At 59.9% G+C, this 20,387-nt stretch overlaps 2 protein-coding genes across 6 annotated transcripts; one reads left to right on the top strand and one right to left on the bottom strand.

Annotated features, from left to right (window-relative positions):
* Positions 1–387: 387 nt before the first annotated feature.
* On the bottom strand, positions 388–20,125 carry CYP26B1 (cytochrome P450 family 26 subfamily B member 1). 4 transcript variants are annotated; one of them, XM_004029410.4, is made up of 6 exons: positions 18,816–20,125; positions 15,142–15,366; positions 6,307–6,582; positions 5,924–6,079; positions 4,185–4,469; positions 388–3,781 (listed from the first exon to the last, which is right to left on the bottom strand). In XM_004029410.4, exons 1-6 carry the CDS (start codon positions 19,017–19,019, stop codon positions 3,389–3,391), a joined length of 1,539 nt encoding a protein of 512 aa, XP_004029459.1. In that variant the 5' UTR covers positions 19,020–20,125; the 3' UTR covers positions 388–3,388. The 4 variants fall into 4 exon arrangements, with proteins under 4 accessions (XP_004029459.1, XP_063551879.1, XP_055234054.1 ...); XM_063695809.1 differs by lacking the exon at positions 18,816–20,125 and adding an exon at positions 18,599–18,667; XM_055378079.2 differs by lacking the exon at positions 18,816–20,125 and adding an exon at positions 17,803–17,952.
* LOC115933569 (collagen alpha-1(XVII) chain-like) lies at positions 15,676–16,939 on the top strand. Of its 2 annotated transcripts, none has more exons than XR_008676936.2 (2): positions 15,676–15,818; positions 16,449–16,939. XR_008676936.2 is itself a non-coding variant. In XM_031008318.3 (2 exons), exons 1-2 carry the CDS (start codon positions 16,113–16,115, stop codon positions 16,672–16,674), a joined length of 285 nt encoding a protein of 94 aa, XP_030864178.1. In that variant the 5' UTR covers positions 16,071–16,112; the 3' UTR covers positions 16,675–16,931. The 2 variants fall into 2 exon arrangements, 1 of the variants encoding a protein (XP_030864178.1); XM_031008318.3 differs by lacking the exon at positions 15,676–15,818 and adding an exon at positions 16,071–16,171 and having other exon boundaries at positions 16,449–16,931.
* Positions 20,126–20,387: the final 262 nt, after the last annotated feature.

Raw genomic sequence — 20,387 nt, 5'->3', positions numbered from 1 at the left:
CAGAAGAACTGAATTCTGCTCCCTAATTTGCCACGTGACTGTGAACATCAGTGTCCTCACTCAAGTTAACAAGACAGGCTAAGAGCTCTCAGTCCCCCTGTCCAGCCTCGAAACACCTGGCACAGCCAGCCACAGCCACACTCGGAGCATCCTCCCAGCTGCCCCTCCCCCAATAGGCTGACCGGTTCTCTCTCTCCCTCCCCAGGGAACCTCCTCCTCCCAGGACTCTGTCACAGACCTCTGTGCCTGCATGCAAGGAATGGCAAACTGGCCTCACGGGACGGTTTTAGGGAAGAGCTTCCTAACTGACAAGGTGGATGGGCAGTGCTGATGTGAACACAGGTGGCCAGGGAGGACTCTTTCAGTAAGGCTGAGAAGGCAGAGAGCAGAGAGGCAACGGAGACAAGGGCGAGTCCCCATGGTTTATTCTAGAAGCCTATAGAAGAGCCACATTGAGTATTTCCAAAATCACAAAATGCACAACATTCTTTTTTTAATATGCAACATGGAATATTATATACAGATTAAAACCACGACAGCAAAAACACTCACACGGTACCAGTTTCATATCAAAACAAAACACACAAGTGCTTTTTCAATATTAAAACGACTGTGATAAAAACATATTAATATTTTGAACCATGTTTACAATAGAGCAAAATTCATTTTACTAAATAACAAATATTTAACAGCAAAAACTTTATACTAAATATCTATTTTGAATTATAACAAAAATAGTACTTATAATAGTTTATAAAGACAGACACAAAATTATAACATTTATGAAAAAAAAAGTTTGTGTATAAAATAATATTATAGCCATCTGGGCAGGGTCACGGTGGTGCCCAGAACACAAACGCCAGCGCCCAACATCGAAAGTGCTTCAATCTGCAAGCCCGTGGCAGGAAGAGTTTTGTGGGGTTTTGTCTTTTTAAGGTCAAGTTACAATAGTTAGGGATGATAAGTAAGAAACATCACCCATCTAACGCTAGCTGTATGAAACACACACGCACACGCACAGACACGGGCATCTCACTAGAGAGCTGAAAGGAGGGACCAATTACAACACAGGGATCCTGTCAGCCAGCCAGAGCTTTCTTCAGCTCTCTTCTCATTGCCTTTGAGACCCAGCGGGGCAAATGATCCTTCTTTCCTCCCTCACAGGGACCCCCCTCAGCTTTTCCTTCTCTGCCCCCTACCAGGCTGGCCACCCCCAGGGAAGGCCCGTGAGACCTCCCAGCCCCATGCCCCCTGCCCCTCACCTGGACCAGACCCAGTGGGCTTGTCTGAAGTTCCACTTACTGCTCTCCTAGATACTCAGTCAAAAACAATTGGTTCAGGGCCAGCTGGATCAGTTTAAAGGAAAATGAACCTTCCGGATACTGGTTTTGTGTTGGGGGGAGGGGGTACAGGTTCGGGTGCACCATGTAGCTATGTTGCAAGCTTTGACAAGTCTTTACCCATTCTGGCCTGTTTTTCAGGATTAGGGATGATCAATTTTGCCAATAATGTCTGTTCCACACTGTTTTTTAGTAGTGGAAAAGTAGGAAATAAATGAAACATCTGAGACTCAGGGATTGGAGAGCAGTCTGTGTGGTACGGGCCCGTTCCTATAGTCTATCTTCAGGGTGGCTGTGAGTGGGGTCAGGGTCGGTCTGTGGGGCTGCCTACGGGATCTGGTCCGAGGGAGCCACTGAGGTGCTCACAGCAGCGATCGGGGACTGGCATGTCCTTCATTCTTCTGTGTTTTCAATTTTCTTGTAAAGGGGATTCATTGCTTTTACAACATCAAAAACCAATAAACACAGAAAGCAAGGAAAAATCTAGAGACTCACCAAAGGCCCGGAAACCTTCCCCAGGAGGCATCCCAAATTGCCAACACTCAAAACGCCAGTGGCAGGAGCTACTCCTCTTTCACCCAGTCATCCCGACTGGCCAGTTTTCAACCCAATCCCCCTGACAAACCGCACGTAGCCACCTCTTCAGCTTCAGCTGCGGCAGCCTTCCCGCAGCTGTCCGGAGACCACACAGGGCCCTGCAATCAGCTCCGAGGCAGAACTGCCGCTGCGCTCACCTCCCCCCCGCTTTCGCCTCTTCCCCACCCCTGAGCTGGGCTAAGCAGACAGTGGCATAGAGGTGGAAGGGACTTCAAGGACACCTTTTTCAGGGCGGAGGGCAAAGGGGGAGAGTTAAGGAAGGGAAGACGGAGGCCCTTGCTCCCCGTCAGAAGAACCCGTATCCTTCCCCATACTCACGCCTGGAGTCAGGGGCACTGGGGTGAACAGGGGCCAAACAGGAAATCGTGGCCGCCTCCAAATCTACCTGATCAGGGTTTTTGACAGGAGAGGGAGGAGGCAATGGGCCACATTCCATCTCCACCAGGGATAAGGCAGAGGCACTGGACTTCAGTCCAGGAGTGAGGCTCCGAGATTAAACCCAAATAATGCCTGGAGCCAGGGAAGGCTTTCAACCCTAGGCCTGGGGGCTGGGTTTGACCAGAGACCCCTTCCTCTTCACTCACAGAAGTCTCACCAGGACAGCTAGAACACAGGCTAGGGCATGAAGGGGAGGAGATGTTCACTCCAGACCCCAGCATCCCCAAGATTCTCTATCAGTGAATAAATATGGGGGCGGGCAGCACATGAGCCGCGGGCCTTAGGCCGCTGTGTGTAACAGGGCCTGGTTCAGCAGGGGATGGGAAGGTGGGGGTGTCAGTGCACCTGCCCAGGGCCACCAGGGAGGATGCTGGGGAGACAGGGCCTGGGGCTCCTTTGCCCCAAGGTCAGAGGACAGAACAAGTAGCAGCAATAGGTAATTTCAAATTGTCCAAACTGGTGAGGGAGGGTGGGAACCGGGGCATAGGGAAGGGCAATCTCCAGGTTGGAGGCAGCCCCCGCCCCGCCAAGGTTGACTCCTGTTCTGCTACCCAGGATGCTGTTCCTGGGCAGACGCAGTGGGGGCGCAGGAGGAGGAGACGCTGAAGAGTGCACCAAAGGGGGCACGGCTCTTCCTGTCCCCCAACCCCAGCTAAAAGGGTCCGAAAGGAACGGAGGGAAGGGAGCAGTTCAGAACATCACAAAAACACTGTAGCACGCGCTGACACCTAACACTGTCACGGGCATGCAGAGCCCCTGCCACGCCCTTCCCAGGGGCTGAGCTGATGGTAAATGGGGAGTGGCTGGAGGGAAGCTGGAGCCAGAAGGGGAGCCCAGCCCTAGGAATGGGGCCCACTGGCTTTGGGTAGGGTTTGCCAGGGAGGGGGAGCAAGGGAGGGCAAGTATGGGGGCCACTCGCCCTCCCCGTTCCGGCCCCCTCCCACACACAGGTTTCTACCTCCCACAACCGCCACCCCGCTGCCTGGGCTGGGCTGAGGCGGGTGGGTCTTGGGTTAGACTGTGGCGCTCAGCATGGCCTCCGTCTCCGGCAGGATCTTGTTCTGGTTGGAGTCCAGGCCAAAGAACTTGACGCTGAGGCCGTCCACGGGGTGCAGGACGGGGACCAAGGTGATGCGGGGGAAGGTCCGCGTGGCCAGCTCAAAGCGGCTGGTGCTGGCCAGCTCCACCGCCAGCACCTTCAGGAACAGCTTGGCCAGGTGCTTGCCCAGGCAGGTCCGGACACCGCCACCGAACGGGAGGTAATGGAAGCGGCCATCCTTGTCCTCGCTCCGCGCCTGGCTGAAGCGATCGGGGTCGAACACGTTCACGTCTTTGAACACGGGCGCTGTGTCATGGGTGTCCCGGATGCTATACATGACACTCCAGCCTTTGGGGATCTGGAAACCCTGGAGCAAGATGGGGGCCAAGGAGTGGGTGGTGAGAGCCAGAGGAGCCCACAGAGGGCCCAGGACTGCCCCCTCCCTGCTCAGCCCCAGATGTTCAAGACCTGCCTTTTCCTAGAGACACCCCACTGTGGCCCCCAAGGCCTGGCCAGCCTGCCCCACTCAGCATGTTAGTCCAAGCCCTTATCTGTAGATGTGCACATGTGACTTCACATATGACACCCAACTTGGCTTCATCTGATGCATTTGGGGCGCACTTCTCCCATCGGACTGAAAGCTCCCTGAAAGCAAGCACTGTTCCCCCATCAGGCCTGAAGTCCCTGAAATGGAGGCTGGTGCCCCGCCTTGCCGCTATCCCGGTGCCCCTGCTCCCCCATCGCCCCCGGTGCCACGGGCCCAGCCTCACATCAAGCTCGAAGGTCTGCAGCACAGTGCGGTAGCCGCCGGAAATGGGCGTGAACAGGCGCATGACCTCCTTGATGACGCAGTCCAGGTAGCGCAGCCCACTGAGCGTGTCCAGGCGCAGTGTGCCCTCGCAGGGGCAGCCGCCACTGTGCAGGATGCCATGAGCCCGCAGCTCATCCCGCAGCTTCTCCAGCACAGTGGGGTGCTTCAGCAGCTGCATGATGAGTGAGGTGCTGGCGCTGGCCGTGGTGGCATAGGCCGCAAAGATCAGCTCCAGGGTCCCGTCCTGCAGGGCACAGAGGAGAGGTGTTGGAGGTGTGGGTTCAGCCAGGCAGGGGCCGCCCCATTCAGTCAGTGGCCCGTGTGCCCAGGTCATCTGTGCTGGGCCCTGCCTGGTTCCTGCAGTGAATTCTGCTTCCTCTGAGCTTCATGTTGCCGGGGCATTAGTGTCACGATAGACACGGGGGTCACAGCCAGTCCCTAGCTGGGCAGAAGACACAACTGCTGTGACCGAGGGCAGAAGCACTGGCCTAGAGTCCCTCGGAGTGGAGCCACTTCTCACTCACTGCTGGGTTCCTGGGCCAGCCCCACAGGCCTGATATGCAGTGGGCTCACAGGAGAAAAAGAACAAATCCCAAGGAGCCACACCCTGTGCAGCAGGTGTGCGTGTGTATGTGTGGGGGATGTGAGTCTAAACCCGGGCCTTCCCACTCCCAGTGCCAGCCCCTTCCTCCATCGCAGGAGGAGGACATTCAGTGGGTGATCAGGGAGCCAATGGGGTCTGGGAGGGAGCCTGGGGCCGCTCCTCTGGAGACCTGGGATGAGGCTGAGGGAAGGCGACCCCCAGAGGACCTAAAGACCCCGCCAGGGCTTTCTGGGGAGCAGGACACCAGGGCCATGGGTTCCCCACAGAAAGGCCCCATCAGGCTATCTCATAGCACACCCTGCATTTTACAAATGTGGACTCTAGGCCCAGAGAGGGCAATGAAGGGACCTGGGTCCATTACTGGCCATGGCGACATCCATAAATCACAAAGCTTCTTGTAGTGGAAAAGCCACTCCAGCTCTTCTTAGCTCCCCAGGAAAGAAGCTGGAGCTAGAATATGAGGAGGCAAAGATAGTGGGCAGGGGAGGCTGCAGTGAGTGTCCATGGGCACCCAGCAGTGGAGCAGGCCTGCAGAGCCCAGGTGGGGATGGGCAAGTGAGCCCTCCTCGGGTGAAACATCCGCCTAAAGCAGGGCAAGCAGGTCCTGCGTGGAGCACAGCCGGGATCCCCAGGGGCCCGGGGTGGGGGGGCGAGGGGAGGGTGGGAGGGCATGCAAGGTGCCAGCAACCTGAAAAGGCTGGGGGTTGGGTAGGATACCTCACATCCAAATCTCCCCTGCTCTTCCCCAAGGGCTGAGGCTGGTGACAAGCAAGTGGTTTCCCCTTGTGGGCCTGCCTTTCCCTAGATGGCCTTCCAGGGATATTGGGACTAGGAAATGAACTGAGATCATTCCCAGGCCTGAGCTCCCTGCAGGCCATGGGGAGAGAAGGGAGGGTGCCCCACGGCATCCTGCACAGCAGGGGTGGGGACACAGACTCCGCTTCCAGTTTCAAGGTCTCCAGCCACTGCTCAGAAAGCATGTGTGGGGCCAGACTACAGGGGGTAGAAATGGCTGGGCACATTTCCACCCGGGGAAAGCTCAGAATGGAGCCTGGGTGCTGGTGCTGCCAGTGAGGGGCACACGCCCACCCCACCTTCAGCTCCTGCATGGTCATCTCCTTCCCGTGCTCCTTGCTGCTCTCAATGAGGAGGTCCAGGGCGTCCGAGTAGTCCTTGCCCTGTGTGCACTGCAGCTTCTCCCGGATGGCCTTCTCCAGCCCCTTCTGCAGGATCTGCCGAGCCTGAATGCCCTGCAGAGGTGAGGGCTGTCACTCATATGGAAGGGTAGGCTCCCATCTGAGCCTCGGGACCACCAGGGACGACCCCAGCCTCCTCCTACCCCACGCTGACACCTCTCCCCTTTGTCCATGTGCCCTGTGCCTAGGTGCCCATCTCAGGGGTCAGGTCAGCCACCCACCCCCAGAGAGGGGGCTCATGGATGCCCCTGCTCCTCTCCTCCCAGGCCCTGGGTGCTCACCCGCCGGTAGCCACTGAAGGGCAGGTCGACAGGCAGGGAGAAGACATTGTCCACAAACTGCTGGTAGACCTCAAAGAGGTGCCCAAGGTCCTCCTCAGGGATGCTGAAGCCCAGCAGCACCCGGATGGCCATGCGGAAGGTCAGCTTCTGCGCCTCCTGGTACACGTTGATGGCCTCGGGGTGGCTGCTCCAGGCACGCAGTGTGTCCTGGATCACCAGCTGGATCTTGGGCAGGTAACTCTCCAGGGCCTCATGGCTGAAGATCTTGGAGAAGACCTGGAAGGCAGAGAGGCAAGTGGGTGAGCTGATTCGCACAGCCCACCCCTGGCCAGCCCCTCACTCTGCCTGAACAATGAATGTGACTGGAGAGAACTTCAGCTTCCACACAATAGCAAAGCCTTGGGAGCTGGGCAGGCCAGCTGCCAGTAAGTCTTTGGGGGATGTGGCTTGTGAGGGGCATAAGTGGGGGCTGGGCAGGGCCAGAGCAGGGAAGCTGCCCTTCCATTGCAGAAGCCCATTTCGGAATCCCGGGACACAGGACGGAAGTGCCCTGGAGAAGTGGAGCACAGTCGTTGGACTGTACAGGGAAGTAGGGGAAGGCCATCGAGGGAAAGCTACTCCATGGGGTACAGCAAGAGAGCCTGAGACTAGATCTCAAGCAGGATTTCCTGGGAACCAAAATTGTCATTACTTGCTGGAAAACACCTACTGGGTGCAGATTCTAGTAAGTTTATTAACAGCTGTGCCATGAAAAGGTCTTCAGTGTGGCCAGGTCCAAAAGCAGGGGGAGATGGGGGCAATGGCTTTCCACCCCCAAAGATCATAAAGACAAACAGAAGCCCTGTGACTTCCCTGCATCTTCCAGGGCCACTGTAAGCAGCCAGTGAGTCCTGTTTCCACCTCCTTGTCTTCCGTCCTCCCGGCTGGCTGCGCAGCCCCCCTTGCCACCCTCCTCACCCAGGACTCCCCCGCACAGGTTTTCATGTGTGGAGGAGAGGGGAGCACGTTAGTTTATTTACCAAAAGCCTGTGGGTCTCACTCATAAGCAGCAACGTCCATCCCACCAGAGTTCAGATGAGAAGGGGGGCACCCCTGCTACCAGCACCAAGCAAAGGCTGGGAGGGGAGGGACAGTGCAGAAGAGGGAGCCCCCCACTCCACCCCATGCAAACCACACACACGCGCCGCCCTCCCCTACTGCCCCCCCAAACACAACCACCGCACAAACTGTAAATGTGAGAATTTCCCCTGCAGTCAGCTCGGGGAGGAAAGGTAACATTTTCCTGGCCTGGGCCCTGCATGGCTAATGGGAGGGCTGGTTTGCAGAAATAACAGTGCTGGCCCTTCAGTGGCCCAGCCAGGCGTTCACAATAGCACTTTCATTCCGAAATTCCCGGTGGAGGGAAGGAGGGAGGGCAGGAGGCCGGTGAGGGGCAGAGAGGCCTGTACTGTTTGGGGCCGCTCCTGCTACAAAGGGACAGCTGAGAGGTAGAAGGACGATAGGAGGTCGCCCAAGCCCAGATGGGTCATTCACACCTTGCCCAGTTTTGGGGGTCCGAGGGAATTTCCAGGGGACTCTAACTACTGCCTCCCTTCAGAGAGTGATGGATAAAGGCAATGCTTGTTTGCTTCAATCCCCAACCCTCATGTCCTTAGGATTCCAGGTTCAGCCCTTAGGCAAATGAAGGGTCTTGGGGGAATGGAGAGGGGGCACTTCTTCTAGAGACCAGCGCTGGCCAATGAAGGGCCCCTTACAGACAGCAGAGAGCCACTGGGTGGGCAGAGAGTAGCACACAGGAGGGAAAAGTGCATCAGGAAACAAGACAGGGGCAGGAAAATCACTCTGCGGCTACCAGGCCTCCATGGCGGGACAGGGATGCCAGAGGTGGGACAGGGAGGGCCAGAAAGATCATACCTGGCCCAGAAACAGCCAGCCCAGGACCTACTAGGGGTTCTGTCACGAAGAGTGCAGGGTAGGGGCTGGCCAGGGCCCCCAGCACATGGCAGACCTGGTCCTCCTGCCTCTCACCCGGTGCCCTGGAGGCCACGCCCACCAGGCCCAGCCAAAGTCGAAGCTGGTGGGCTCTATGATGCAGTGGGGTGACAGGAAAGGGGCTGAGTTGTAACTGTGCATCATCCAGCAACTTACAGTGTGATCATGGCCAAGTGGCTATCCGCTCCCCCAAGCCTCAGTTTCCTCATCTGTAAAACAGTGAGGTGGAACCAGGTGGCCTCCCTTCAATCCACTGAGCACCTAAACACCAGCACCCACCTGCCCCTAAGCAGATGCTATCCCTTCAAAGCTGCCCAGAACTTGGCAATGATCGAATCCCCTGGGGAGTGCTTCCAGCCCCCACTCACACACCCCACGTGGGCTATAGTGGCCCAGGAGGGGCCATCCCAGGGTTTCAAAAGGGGGAGCACGCAGGGCCCCCACCTCACCCACAGACAAGCCCTGCCCTGCCCTGCCCCGTGGGTTCCATTTCCTGCGCCCTCTAGCGATGGCTGGTTGAACTGCTCCTTCCCAGGCCTTGGGGGCCCTAGAGGGCAGGCAGGAACAGTCTAGGAAGAGAGAAGGGCCCCGGGAGACCTGGGACTGGACTGAGAGAAGGACTCGAAGGGCAGGGGTCCACACCTGACCCCTGGGGGGAAGGGGTCCATGGGCAAGGCCAGGAGCTAGAATAAGCCGGAAAAGCCACTGCCACCCCACACCTGCAGGCCCCTGAGGCTGGGGCTTCTAAAAGGAAAGTGAAGGCAGGACCAGGACACTGTCTTGGCCGGCATCTGACTTGCTGAGTGACAGCCAGCAGGCTGCTGCCCCTCCTGGAGCTGTTTCCCCGCTGGGTTCATGAGAGGCCCGACTGGCCATTCTGAGGGCCTTTCTGCCAGGCTGTCCATGACGCTCCTCAGAGCCCACCGTGAGGTGGAGAAACCACCCAAATGAGAAGGCCAGCAAAGGTGGGTGGAAGGCACATTGGCCCCAAGGGGCTGGGCTCAGAGGTCACCAGGTCCATGCCCCTGCCTCTTGCCCAGCTGCTCCACAGACACAGGGGCCTCCCAGGCCCTGGGAAGCCTCCAGAGCCTCATCCCTGGGTCTGTGCCCGGGGGGTAACAACACAGGCACTTCCCGAAGCCGGGGCAGCTCTGAAACCACCACCCACCACAAAGGATGGGTGGAGGCAGAGGCGCAGGCAGGGGCAGAGGGCGGCCAGGGCGGCGTCAGGGCGGGCTGGGTCTGGGGCCATCACCTGCTGGGGTCAGGACTCGGGCACACTGGGAAGGTGCCGGGGAGCGGCTCCCTGTGAAGAGAGGAAGGGTTCCCGGCCCGGAGCTACTTCCCTGACCACAGGCATCGCAGGAGCCACGACTGCTTTGTTTCCTTCTGGGGCTTCCCTCGGAATTCCCAAAAGTCAGCCAAGAATGCTGGACAAAGGTCACTGGGAGCCAGCCCAGGCCCAGGCCAAGCCCTGCAGAGGGAGTGGCAGGTATGGACTCCCCACCAGGGCTGGTGCCAGGGGAGAGCAAGGGCACTGTCACAGGAGCCCAGGAGCACATGTCTGGGTTTACCTGCGGCAGCCCCAGAGGCTCAGGCAGGAGGGAGGAGGGCACTCGCCTTAAGGGATGGCCTTGGGCAACTCCCCTGCCAAGCCCCCAAGGACACAACAGGCTCATGAGTCTACACCCTTGGTTCTCTCCCTCCCTCCAGAGTGGGAGCTGATCCCACAAGGGTCTAGGGGTACCGCCAGGGGCTCGTGAAGGCTCAGATTCCCTATCATTGTTTCCACAAAAGCATTCTCCCCAACCAGGCCTCCTCACCCCTCCTGCCTCTCACCCCGTGCCCTGGGAGGGGAGTTGCTCTGTGAACCCCATGGCCCTGTGTGCTGTGCTTGCTCAGCCAGATAGCCTCCCCCTTCTCTGCTGGCAGGTGTGGACAGATGGACAAATGGATGGGCAGTAGGAGCGGGTAGAGCCGGAGTGGGGACCCACTGCCCAGGCCAGTGACTCAGACTGGGAGGAATGGAAGCGGCTGCCCAGGAGGGGTGGGGGCCTGGGCAGGCCACCCGGCCAAGCCACCGGAGCCTCGGCCTGCAGAGTGGAAAGAATAACAGAGGGCAGGCAGCCGCTGAGGCAGCCGTCCGCACAGGGGTGACGCCAAGGTGTATACTTTATATTCAAGCAAGGGGGGTAAGAGAGGACGTCATCTTCCCAGCTGCCTGGCTGCCTCGGCTTCACCCTGGCCCAGTGGAAATGCCAGGCAGCTTCACCCAGAACTGGAAATGTCCAATCTGGGTGTGTGGGGCTGGGTACACTCAGCCCCTCTGGTTGCGAGGAGGCTGGCCCAGACCCCCAACAGGCTCCAGCGGTTGGAGCAAAGCGCCTGCCCGCGATTTGACTCCAGCTGTGATCATCTCACCTGGAGACGTGCTCCCCACTGCCCTAACTCTTCTACACATACCTACAGCACAAGGTGGGCAAGACAGGGAGGGGCGGGCAGCACTTGGCAGACACCTACCGAGCCACAGTATCTGAGATTTGCCCGGCCACTCTTACCTCTGCTGCTTCCAGCCACCACAAACCCGCCTTAGAAAGCTGTGGATGGGGAGGGGCCCTCCCAAGGTCACAGTCCAGAGCGTGGCTGGCCACACCCACCAGAAGTCCTGAACTCCCTGCCTCCCACCACCCCAGACTCCATAGAGCTGCCCTCTGCCAGCCCTGATGAGCTCTGAATTTATCAAAGGGTCCTGAAGGGGATCGTCCTCTACGGTGAAGTCCACTCTGAGGGTGAGGCCAGCTGTCCCCGCCACTCTGGTGTGGTCCCGGCATGTCTCAGGGTCCTGCAGCTGCTTCCTTTTAGGCTTAGGGAACCCAGGACAGATACAGCAGCCAGCATGAGGGGCCCAGGGCCAGGGCAGACCCCACCGAGCCTTCCCACTCCCTGCCAAGGCCACCTTCATCTTCCAAGGCTGGGAGAGTGAGCAAACACATCAGCACCACAGCCTTGGACCCCTCCCTGCCTTGGGAGAAGGACACAGAAAGGAGGGACACAGGGAAGGGCTGGCCCCTGAATCCAGGCCGCCCACCCTCCCGCTGCCTGGCACAAGGGCATGCAGAGGGAGGTGCCCACTCCCAGGCGCCCTGGCAGCTGACCGTGGGCTCCCTCCCCCACTGACCTTCAGATAGATCCGCTCCTGCTACCCGCCCCCCTCAGCAGCCCCTGTGCCCACCCGCTGGTGCTACAGTAACTTTTGGGTGAAGGACTTGTGTTGGCAGAACAAAGGCGTTGTGCCTATGCCAAGGGGCTGGGGCAGAGCTCCCAGCAGCAGAGCTGCCTGGCTGTGCCACTGGCCTTTCATCCAACGCAGGTTGGACCTTCTGCCCTGAGCTGAGCCTGGTGGACATGACTGTGTAGCCAGAGGCTGTGCCTTGGTCCAAATGCCTCCTAGAGCCAGGTGTGGGCTAGCCTTCCCCGGGACCCCACAACCATGGGTCCTCCTGACACCATCCTCCTGCTGAGGCACCTCCTCGCTTCTCCATCCCAACACAGACCCCAGGAGCACAAGGTTTCCAAGATGGGACCAAAGGTCAGGGATGGTGGGTGGACAGGAAGGGTTTCTTGACCTCTACCTCCAAAGCCTAGTCCCCCACCTTGGCTTCAGGCCCAGAAGGTCCTGTAGGCAGGGGTCTGGGTAGAAGGGGCAAGACTACCATTCCTGAGGTCTCCCCAGTCCAAGGCTAAGTCCCTCCCTTGAAATACTCTCCAGGTTCCCTGAGGGTATCTCCAGGCCACTGTCTGGGGTGCCCTGAGCTGCTGGCCTCTTGGTGCACTGAGGTCCAGTCCTATCTCCAAAGGAAAATAGGAGAGGCCCAATCCTGGTGGGTAGAGCTGGGCACAGGAAGCTTCTAGAACGATTCTCTAGCTCCTTCTCCATGTTTTGGACAACTGTCTCACCCCCACCTTCCTAACCAGACTCCATCTGCCCTTCTACGGCAATACTCCAGCCTCTCTACACACAAAGAGGGATGGGGTCCCTCCCTCATCCATCAGATACACCCCAGGCCCTGGGCAGGGGAAGGGTAACCCAGGAGGAGGGCGGGAGTCTGAGGCCCTGGCTGCAAGGACACAGGCCTGGCTTCCACAGATGATTCTGTTAGACTGGGCAAGACTTTCTGGACTTTTTCCCTGGCAACCCCACCCCTGCTGGCCCAAGACCACCAGGGCAGCCAGGGCAAACACCTGGAGTGCAGTGATGGCAGTGAGAAGCTCCCTCCAACACATCTGGTCAGACCTCCCAGAGGCGGCGTGGGCCACCAGCCCCAATGGAAACAGTGACGCTCCAGTTCCCCACCAGCCAGGCCCCAGCACACCTGGGCCCCACTTGCCGCACGTACCTCCTAACCAGGCCAGTCCTGGCCCAGCAGCCCACACTGCAGCCAGGCCTCTAACTGCAGCATGGACCGGATAAAGAGGTGTGCATGGCACACAGCAGTCCCCACCTTGGCCACAGTGAGTCCACTGGGCCCTGGGTTCAGCAGATGAGCCATTCTCTCCAGGACAATCATGGATATTTAGAAACAGTGGCCCTGAGTGTTCTCCTAGTCTCCAGCTAGATTCTACCTACCTAGTTCCAGGACTTTCATGGAGTTCAGTAAACTGAAATTATCAGTTAGGGAGATGTGGGGAGAAGGATCCTTTCATCTGGCTGACTACCCATTTCTCATTCGACCCTCCCCACCAACATGCCCCACGTGGCAAGCATAAAACTGCTACACACAAAGAGGGGGCCCTGCATTTGGCTCTCAGGCCTCTGGCAGGATGAACCAGCTTCTGGTGACTCCCCACCCACCCCCAGGCAGCTAAAAGACCGGCTGTTCTGAATAGGGAGCCATCGCGCCTCAGCCAAAGCTCTCAGTTTCTGCCCCGACCCCAACCCCAGCATCCCCCCTTCCCCCCACCGCATTCCTGAGGCGGGTCATCTGCACCCTCCCTTCCTTCTCCCTCCCCTCTAAATGGACAATGTAGGCCAAAAAACCTTGGGGTTTTCCAGGCAAGCCCTTCCCAGCCAACACCTGGAGGCCCGAGGCCAAGTCAGGCCCAGGGTAGGTGGAACCCCAAGACAACGCCCTCACCCCAAAGCCCTCTGCACCCCAGGGTCTCACACTCTGGTCCTGGCCACACCTCCTTCCTCCTAGCACTCACTGTCCACCCCAGCTTCCAGCAGCCCCAGGCATGCGGGACAGAAGAGGACTCTCCTCCGGGGCCCAGAGACTATTCCCATGGACGCTGCAGTCCAGTGTTGCAGGCTCTCCCCGAAATTTTCTTTGTCTCCTGACCTGGTTCAAGTCTCATTCAACCGCTCTACGCCTCAGTGGCCCCTTCCATGAAAAGGGGACAATAATACCCTTCTGGCCAAAGCCTCTGTAAAGCAGAGATCAGGAAGCAGCCATCTCTTTTGGAGCCGAGTCTCCGCTCTCCTCGCTCTTTGGAATGGGCCTCTGGTGGAGTCGCAAAGGCTGAGGGAAAAATAAGTGCCCGACAACTTTGAAAAGCCGAGGCTTCATTCTGAAGCCTACAGCCCCTCCCAGCCACTCCCCAGAACCCCTCTCCCGCCGCCCCCAGGCTGTGGTAACTGCTTCCAGCTAGGAGTGGGGCAGATGGAAGAGAGGACTTTGGGAGCCCCTTTCCAGTTCCTGAAATACATGCTGTATAAGGGAACGGGGGTGGGGGCAGGGATGCAACCCAGTCTCCTCCGTTTGACCGCTCCTTCTTTTGTCTGCCGTTAAGAATTACCCTTCACAGGCTGTTCAGAGAACGTCAAGTGCTACAGGATGCGTCGGCTAGTAGAGCGCTCCCCACCTTCGCCAAGACCACAGCACATGCGGCCCCTGACGGAGGGAGTCCGCCTCCCCACCTCCCCAGTCTGCCACCGCTCAGGGACGGGGGGCTGCCTCTCCCTTTCCTTAGGTTTCAAACCTGGGTGAGTCCTCTGACCCAATGGAAAAAAATGGAGTGGGAGAGGTCGCGCAGCCTCCCTCCCGGCGGCTTAGGGCCGCTGGCTCCGCTTTCGGGTTACTGCAGTTCAAACAGCACGTGCCGCCCGCGCTGGGAGCCTAGCGCAATCGGGAGGGGAGGGGGCCTGTCCCGTGCGCGCCTCCTCCGCGCCTCCTCCAGTCGCTCGGGAAATCCAAGGGATAAACACCCACTTTCCCTTCTTCTTTCGGGGGGGGTGGGTGCGCTTTGATCACCGCTCGTGCCTCGCCTGCTCTCCCCCGCCCGCCCTTCCCCCACGGCCCAGGCCCGTGCGCTCCGCTGCCCAAGGCTCGCCGCACCTCTCTCTGACCAGGCCCCGCCACCGCAGCCCACAAGCTGTCCCCAACCTCCACGCGCAGCCGCCTGCCCGCGCCTCCCTTCAAGCAGCCTGTGGTGGGAAGGACAGCTTTGATTTTAGAATGATCGGTCTCCAGTCCTCGGAATTCCCTGGGAAACGTGGCGAAAAGGCGAACGCCGGCCAAGTGTCCCGCCCCCTTCTTTTTCCAGCTCTGTGGAGCAAGGCAAGGACAGGCTTTGGACACCCCAGACCCCACACGCTCAAGCTCTTCCAAGCCACCGTTGGGGGTGCCCATGACGCAGTCGGCCAGCAAGATAAGGGACCAAGAGGAGGCCGGAGCAGGCCCTGGATCCGGACTCGAGGCCTTGTCGGCGGGGAACTGCGGAGTCTTCAAGCATGGTGTGCAAAGGGGGGCACAGATTCGGTAGGGGACATTCCCCGGGCTCCAGGAACTCCTTGCCCCGAGGTGGGGGAGGGATTGCGCGGAAGAAAACGGGCAGAGTTCTTACCTTGCGCTTGTTGCGGTGGATGTCGCCAATGGAATTGGACACCGTGTTGGGGCCCAGCAACATGCGGGTGCTGCGAGGCCACTCGGTGCTCACGAGGTGGTGCTCGCCCATGAGGATCTTGCGCACGTTCTCCGCGCCGGTCACGCGTATCAGCGGCCGCCCCAACAAATGCGTCTTGAACACGTTGCCATACTTCTCCCTCCGCGACGACTGGAAGCCAGAACCCTGCGGGAGCCACACCCGGGTCTGTCTCAGGGTGCAGTTCTGCAGAGGGCCCGCGAGGGAGGGGCGGCGGACCCCAACCCGGGGTACAGTCACCTGCCCCCTCTCCCCACCAAACACACTCACACAGACGAGCACGCAGGTTTTATTTTTCATAGCGTGCACAAGAACTGCGAAGTAGGGCCTAGAGGATAATAAATAATACAAGGAGGCGGAGGCCCAGGGGCACCCCCAGGAGGCTGTTTTTTGGTAATGACTTTCGAGAGGAAAGAGGTATCCCGGACAGCTGGACCCGAAGCGGGAGTCTCCGCCCCCACCCCCACCCCCACCCCCCCACCCCCACCCCCACCCCCACCCCGCGCTCGGGAGCCTCTCGGAATAAATATTTCCAGGCTCCGGGCCACGGGCTGGCGAGACCCCGCGGGGTGGCCGCAGGCCAAAGATTATTTATAGCGGTAAGCGGTCGGTGCCCGTAGGCAGCAACTACAGATGGGGGTTGGAGTTTCCTCCGCTCTCCGGTGTGGCCCGCGCAGGGACCCGGCGGCCCTCGGAGGACTCTGCAGGGCGGGGTCACGGGCCCAGAGCCGCGATTTTCCTAATGCATTTTGCTCTGGAAATAACGGAGACGGACTTTGGTTGCCGCCCTGGAGTTTGGAACCCGAGCGCGGGGCGGGGCGGGGCGGGACGGGACCGGGCAGGGCGACCCGCGCAGGTAACCAGATCCCCGGTGGTGGCGGCGCAAGCCGAGGATGGCGGGGCCGGGGCCGGCCGGACTCTCGAAACGGCTGGCGGAGCCGGCCGGGCGCGGGTACCGGAAACCGTGGAGACCTCAGAGGGGCGGGGGCAAGGGCGTCCCGCTCACCTTTGACGTCGGCACTAGTTACCCCACCCCACGTTAACCCTTCTCCTGCCGGGGCAGCACCCGGCGAAAAGGGGAGGGGCGCCACCTGTCTAGCCGCCCCGCCTGCCAGCCCACGAGCGTACCGACTCGGGCTCCAGATCTACCCGCTCCTGCACCCCCGAGGGGACAACTCAGTCCCCCTAGCCCGGGTTGGTCCCCCTCCTCACTTTCCTTTTTTCCACAGAAAACTACTTCCAGCTAAATGTGCACACACGCCAGTACAGCCGAAAAGTGACTCTGCAGAACCCGGAGCCCTAATCACTTTTCCACATGCGCCTCCGGCCCGGCGCGCGACGGGGAACGAGCCGGGAGCGCCCGCGCAGCCAGGAGGGGGGCTGGGCCGCGGGAACGCTGTCCCCCTCCCAGGCTGGAAGACGGGGATAATTCCCCCTGCCGTGCAGCCCTTCTAGACGGCGTCTACCCCTTTAAGAAAAATCTAGGCGGAGGTGGGGTGCGACAGAAGGGGTGGTGAGGCGAGGGTTTCCCTCCCTCCGTCTGCTATACCCGTCTCCCTCGCTCCGTCTCACTCTCCGTCTTTCCTCTCCTTCTTTTCCTCTGTTTTTCTTTTCTTTCAACACAAAAGTTGGGTTGTGAATTTTCCGAGGTCGCCGCCGCCTCGCCCCCACCCCCCGCCTCTGATCTGCCTAACTATAATTAAAGTGCGTTTTTTGTGGCATTAATAAAGAGTTATTTGTCCGCCGTTTCCACGGTCTTCACAAAGAGGACTTTCATAGGGGCGGCCGCTCGGGCCGCGAGTCCAATTTATACAAAAATGTTGTATTTTTAGCCCTGGGCTCTGTTTAGATGGCGCTCGGTGGAAACGGAGAGCCCTTGGAGGTCCCCCCGTAAAATCTGATAAATGACTCCGAAAAAATAACGCTGGGATTCATAGGGCTCTCATTAACCCCTTAGGCGCTCCTGTACACGTACCCCCTATTTCCCTCCTCACCTCCAGATCTAGGGCCCCGGGTTGGAGGGATGGGGAGGCTTAGGTTTCCTCCTCCCTAACTTCTGTGCAGGTTGGACGCTGACCCCCAGGGGCTCTTGTGGGGTTCGGAGAAAAGGTCATGGGGACCTGGGGGGGGGCAGAGAGAGGTCAGGAAACGAAGTGGGGGTGGGTGGTGACAGACCGTGGATTCAGCAGACTGGCTCTAAAAGGCGGGAGCCGTTGCCTGAGTTATTTTATTTCCTAAATTCGCGGCCCAAAGTCTAGAGCACCGCTGCAGTTGACACTTTAAGTGTGGTGGCGAGGGAAAGGCTCTGGGGATTTCTTGGCGGGGGGTGGGGGGGTGATACATCCATTGGTTGAAAGGACCCCCACCTCATTGCACGAACAACCCCAAAAAGAGATGGGCCTAATCCGGGACGTGGAAAGACCACAGGGCAGAGGAACTTCGAACCCCCTCCCCGCCCCCGCTCCGCTGTCACTCGTTCCGGGGCAGGGTGAGTGCGTGTGTGCGCGAGCGCGCGGATTGCACGCGTCTGTTAATTTAAAGCCAAGCTTTCGCACCTGTAAACCCACAGGTCGCAGCGCTCACCTTTCGCTTCACCTCTCTAGTGCGGGGATTGTCAGTTTCAGGACATCCCTGCTTCCCCTAACAGAACAAACGCGCGTACACACAAATACACCTCCCGCAGTTACTGCAGAGGCGCTCCGCTCCCCCACCCCAAGAAGAAAACCGGTGTGTATCACATTGCAAAAGCGATTGTCTGGCTCTTGATGAGGTGAACTCCAGGTTAATCTCCCCATTACCTACCTGGGTCTGGTCCCTGACGCGCCTCACCCCCATTATTACCAGCAGAGTGGGGTTGTGTGGCATCTAACAAGCACACACGCACTCTCTCTCTATGGATCCCACACTCACCTCTCCCAAGTTTCCCTCTCCTGCCAAACTGTCCCCACCCAATAAGTAAATAGACCCTTTTCCCCGAAAGCCTAGAGCCCTGGATTCTCATTTTTCCTTGGGTTACCTTCTTCCTCTTCCACCACAAAACAAGACACACTCGCGCGGACCGCGGACCAGGGCCACTGTACCTGGCGCTGCCGACGGCGCCGCAGGAACACAGTTTTAAATCGGCAATTCAAGCTGCCACCAGCCCCCTCCTCTCCCGACTCAATTTTCGGCTCCCAGCGACACAGCCAACCCCAGAAAGCCGAGGGCGACTGGGGGCTTGGAGCACCGAGGGGAGGTGAAAGCGGCTCAGGACCGGACCCTCCCCCGGGATCGCGCCTCGCTGGGCGCCCTCGGGGCGCTCCACGCCCCCCTGCCAGGCCAGCCGCGACCCAGGCAAGTCCATCTTGGGAGCCCCCTCAGGTCCGGGAACCCCTCTTACCAGCCCCCTGAACCTGCGCCGCGGGCGCCAGTGGTCCCGGAACCGCGCTGCCGGCGGGCTGGGGAAGCCCGGGCTGCTGCGGCAGAGAGGAGGGAAGGGGCGGGGCGGGGACCAGTGCCTTCAGGCTCCCGGCGCCCACTGGCCCGCCCGCCGCTCCGTCCGCCCCGCGCTCGCAGCTAGCGGACCCCGGAGTGCAGCGGAGCGAGCGCGCCCTTACCTGCAGCAGCCAGTGGCCGGTCTCTCCGATGAGCGGGAAGCCCATGGATCCCTTGGGGATGGGCAGCTTGCAGCTCTTGTCGCGAGTGGCGGCCCAGCGCAGCTGCCACAGCTGCTGCGACACGGCCAGCAGCAGCGTCACGGACACCAGGCACGCGGCGAGGGTGGCCAGCGCCGACACCAGATCCAAGCCCTCAAAGAGCATGTTGGCGGCCGCTCGGGGGATTGGCTGTGCCGGCCGCGGCGGGGGAGGGGAGGGCCCGACGGGAGGGGACCGGAGCGGCGGGGGAGGGGAGGCTGCGGCCGGGGGTCCTGGCACCTCCAGCCGAAACAGAGAAGGAGGAAGGGGCCAAGGGAAAGGGAGTGGAGGCTGCGAGGGGAGCGGAGAGAGGGAGGAAAAAAAATTGCCTAAAAGAAGAGAGGAAACACGAGGCGACTGGGGTGCAACTTTGTTTGTTTGTTTGTTTGTTTGTTCCTTTATAGCGGGCTTAGGGGCTGCTCAAGGGGTGGTGAGATGAAGCCGTGAGTCAAGCTGGTGGGTTTGCTCTCCCCGCTACCATCACACTCGGAAAACTTTGGAAAACTTTGTCCAGAGGGAGCCTCTCTCTCATAAGCCCCTTCCCCTGCTCGGAAAAAAAGAAGGGGGCAGAGAGCTAGCGGAGAGAAAGTGCGGTCGATTTGTCAAAAGTATTGCAGTATGGCCCCAAAATTCCTAGGTGAAAAAAAGAAAAAAAGAAAAAGTTCCTGAATCCAAAAATTCCAACGAACCCAGAAACTTTGGGGGCGAGGGAGAAAGCTCCCTGGCTGAGGCGAGTGGAGAGGCCGGAGCCCAAAAGTCCCTGGGCTGCCCCGGGCGGCGCGCTCGAGCCCCAGAGCCGCCGCGGCACCCCCGAGGCAGGAGCGGCGGGCGAGGCGGCGAGGCGGGCGCTGCGGCCCGAGCGCGGGTGCGGAGCCGGCGGGCCGCGGCCGGGACGGGACGCAGCCGGCGACAGAGCCCCAGGCGGGCGATGGGGCGGCGGCGGCGGCGGCGGCGGCAGCGGGCGGGAGGGGTGAGGCGGGGTGGGGTTGGGGGAGGAGGTGGAAAACCCGAGCTGGGCTATTGTATCAATTAAGAAAAGGCAGTCCGTCCCGGGACGCGGTCTCTCGGCTCTGGAGTTGCTGCTGGGGGAAGAAAGGGGGAAAAAAGAAAGGAAGGCAAAAGGAATGAAAGAGGGGGAAAAGCAGGAGGCAGGATTTCAGGGCTGGTGGTTTTAAAAGCTTCTCTCAATGTGAATTTGAGTCCAAAGCGAGGCGATGCGTGTGTTTATATAGAGGCGGGAGGCTGCGCTGTGGGCGCCCCGCCAGCACCCCCCCACCCGCGCGCTCACAAAGCCGGAGGCGTGGTGAGAGGCCGGGCCCGCGGCCGGAGCTGGAGAGCGCAGCCCGGCCTCCCGCCCCGCCCTGGCCGCCCGCCGCCCGCAGCCCGCCCGGGACCCACTTGTAGCCGCCGCAGGATCAAACTCAGTTCACCTCTCGCCTCCTCTTCTTTCTCGCCGGCGTCTCGCTGAGCCCAGCGCCTACAGACGGACGAGAT

The sequence above is a fragment of the Gorilla gorilla genome, chromosome 12 (genome assembly GCF_029281585.2).
Source record: "Gorilla gorilla gorilla isolate KB3781 chromosome 12, NHGRI_mGorGor1-v2.1_pri, whole genome shotgun sequence".
Taxonomy (NCBI): Eukaryota; Metazoa; Chordata; class Mammalia; order Primates; family Hominidae; genus Gorilla; species Gorilla gorilla.
The sequence above is the reverse complement of the archived record's forward strand: the minus strand, read 5'-3'. Positions and strand labels throughout refer to the sequence as shown.

What these genes read in the sequence shown, in the direction of transcription:
- LOC115933569 (XM_031008318.3), top strand. Translation starts at nt 16,113, where the DNA reads ATGGCGGGGCCGGGGCCGGCCGGACTCTCGAAACGGCTGGCGGAGCCG. An exon ending in GCGGAGCCGGCCGGGCGCGG is followed by an intron (nt 16,172 to 16,448) that starts GTACCGGAAACC and finishes TTTTTTCCACAG; the next exon opens with AAAACTACTTCCAGCTAAAT.
- CYP26B1 (XM_004029410.4), bottom strand. Translation starts at nt 19,019, where the DNA reads ATGCTCTTTGAGGGCTTGGATCTGGTGTCGGCGCTGGCCACCCTCGCC. An exon ending in TCCACCGCAACAAGCGCAAG is followed by an intron (nt 6,583 to 15,141) that starts GTAAGAACTCTG and finishes TCTGCCTTCCAG; the next exon opens with GTCTTCTCCAAGATCTTCAG. An exon ending in TGCAGACCTTCGAGCTTGAT is followed by an intron (nt 3,782 to 4,184) that starts GTGAGGCTGGGC and finishes ATCTTGCTCCAG; the next exon opens with GGTTTCCAGATCCCCAAAGG.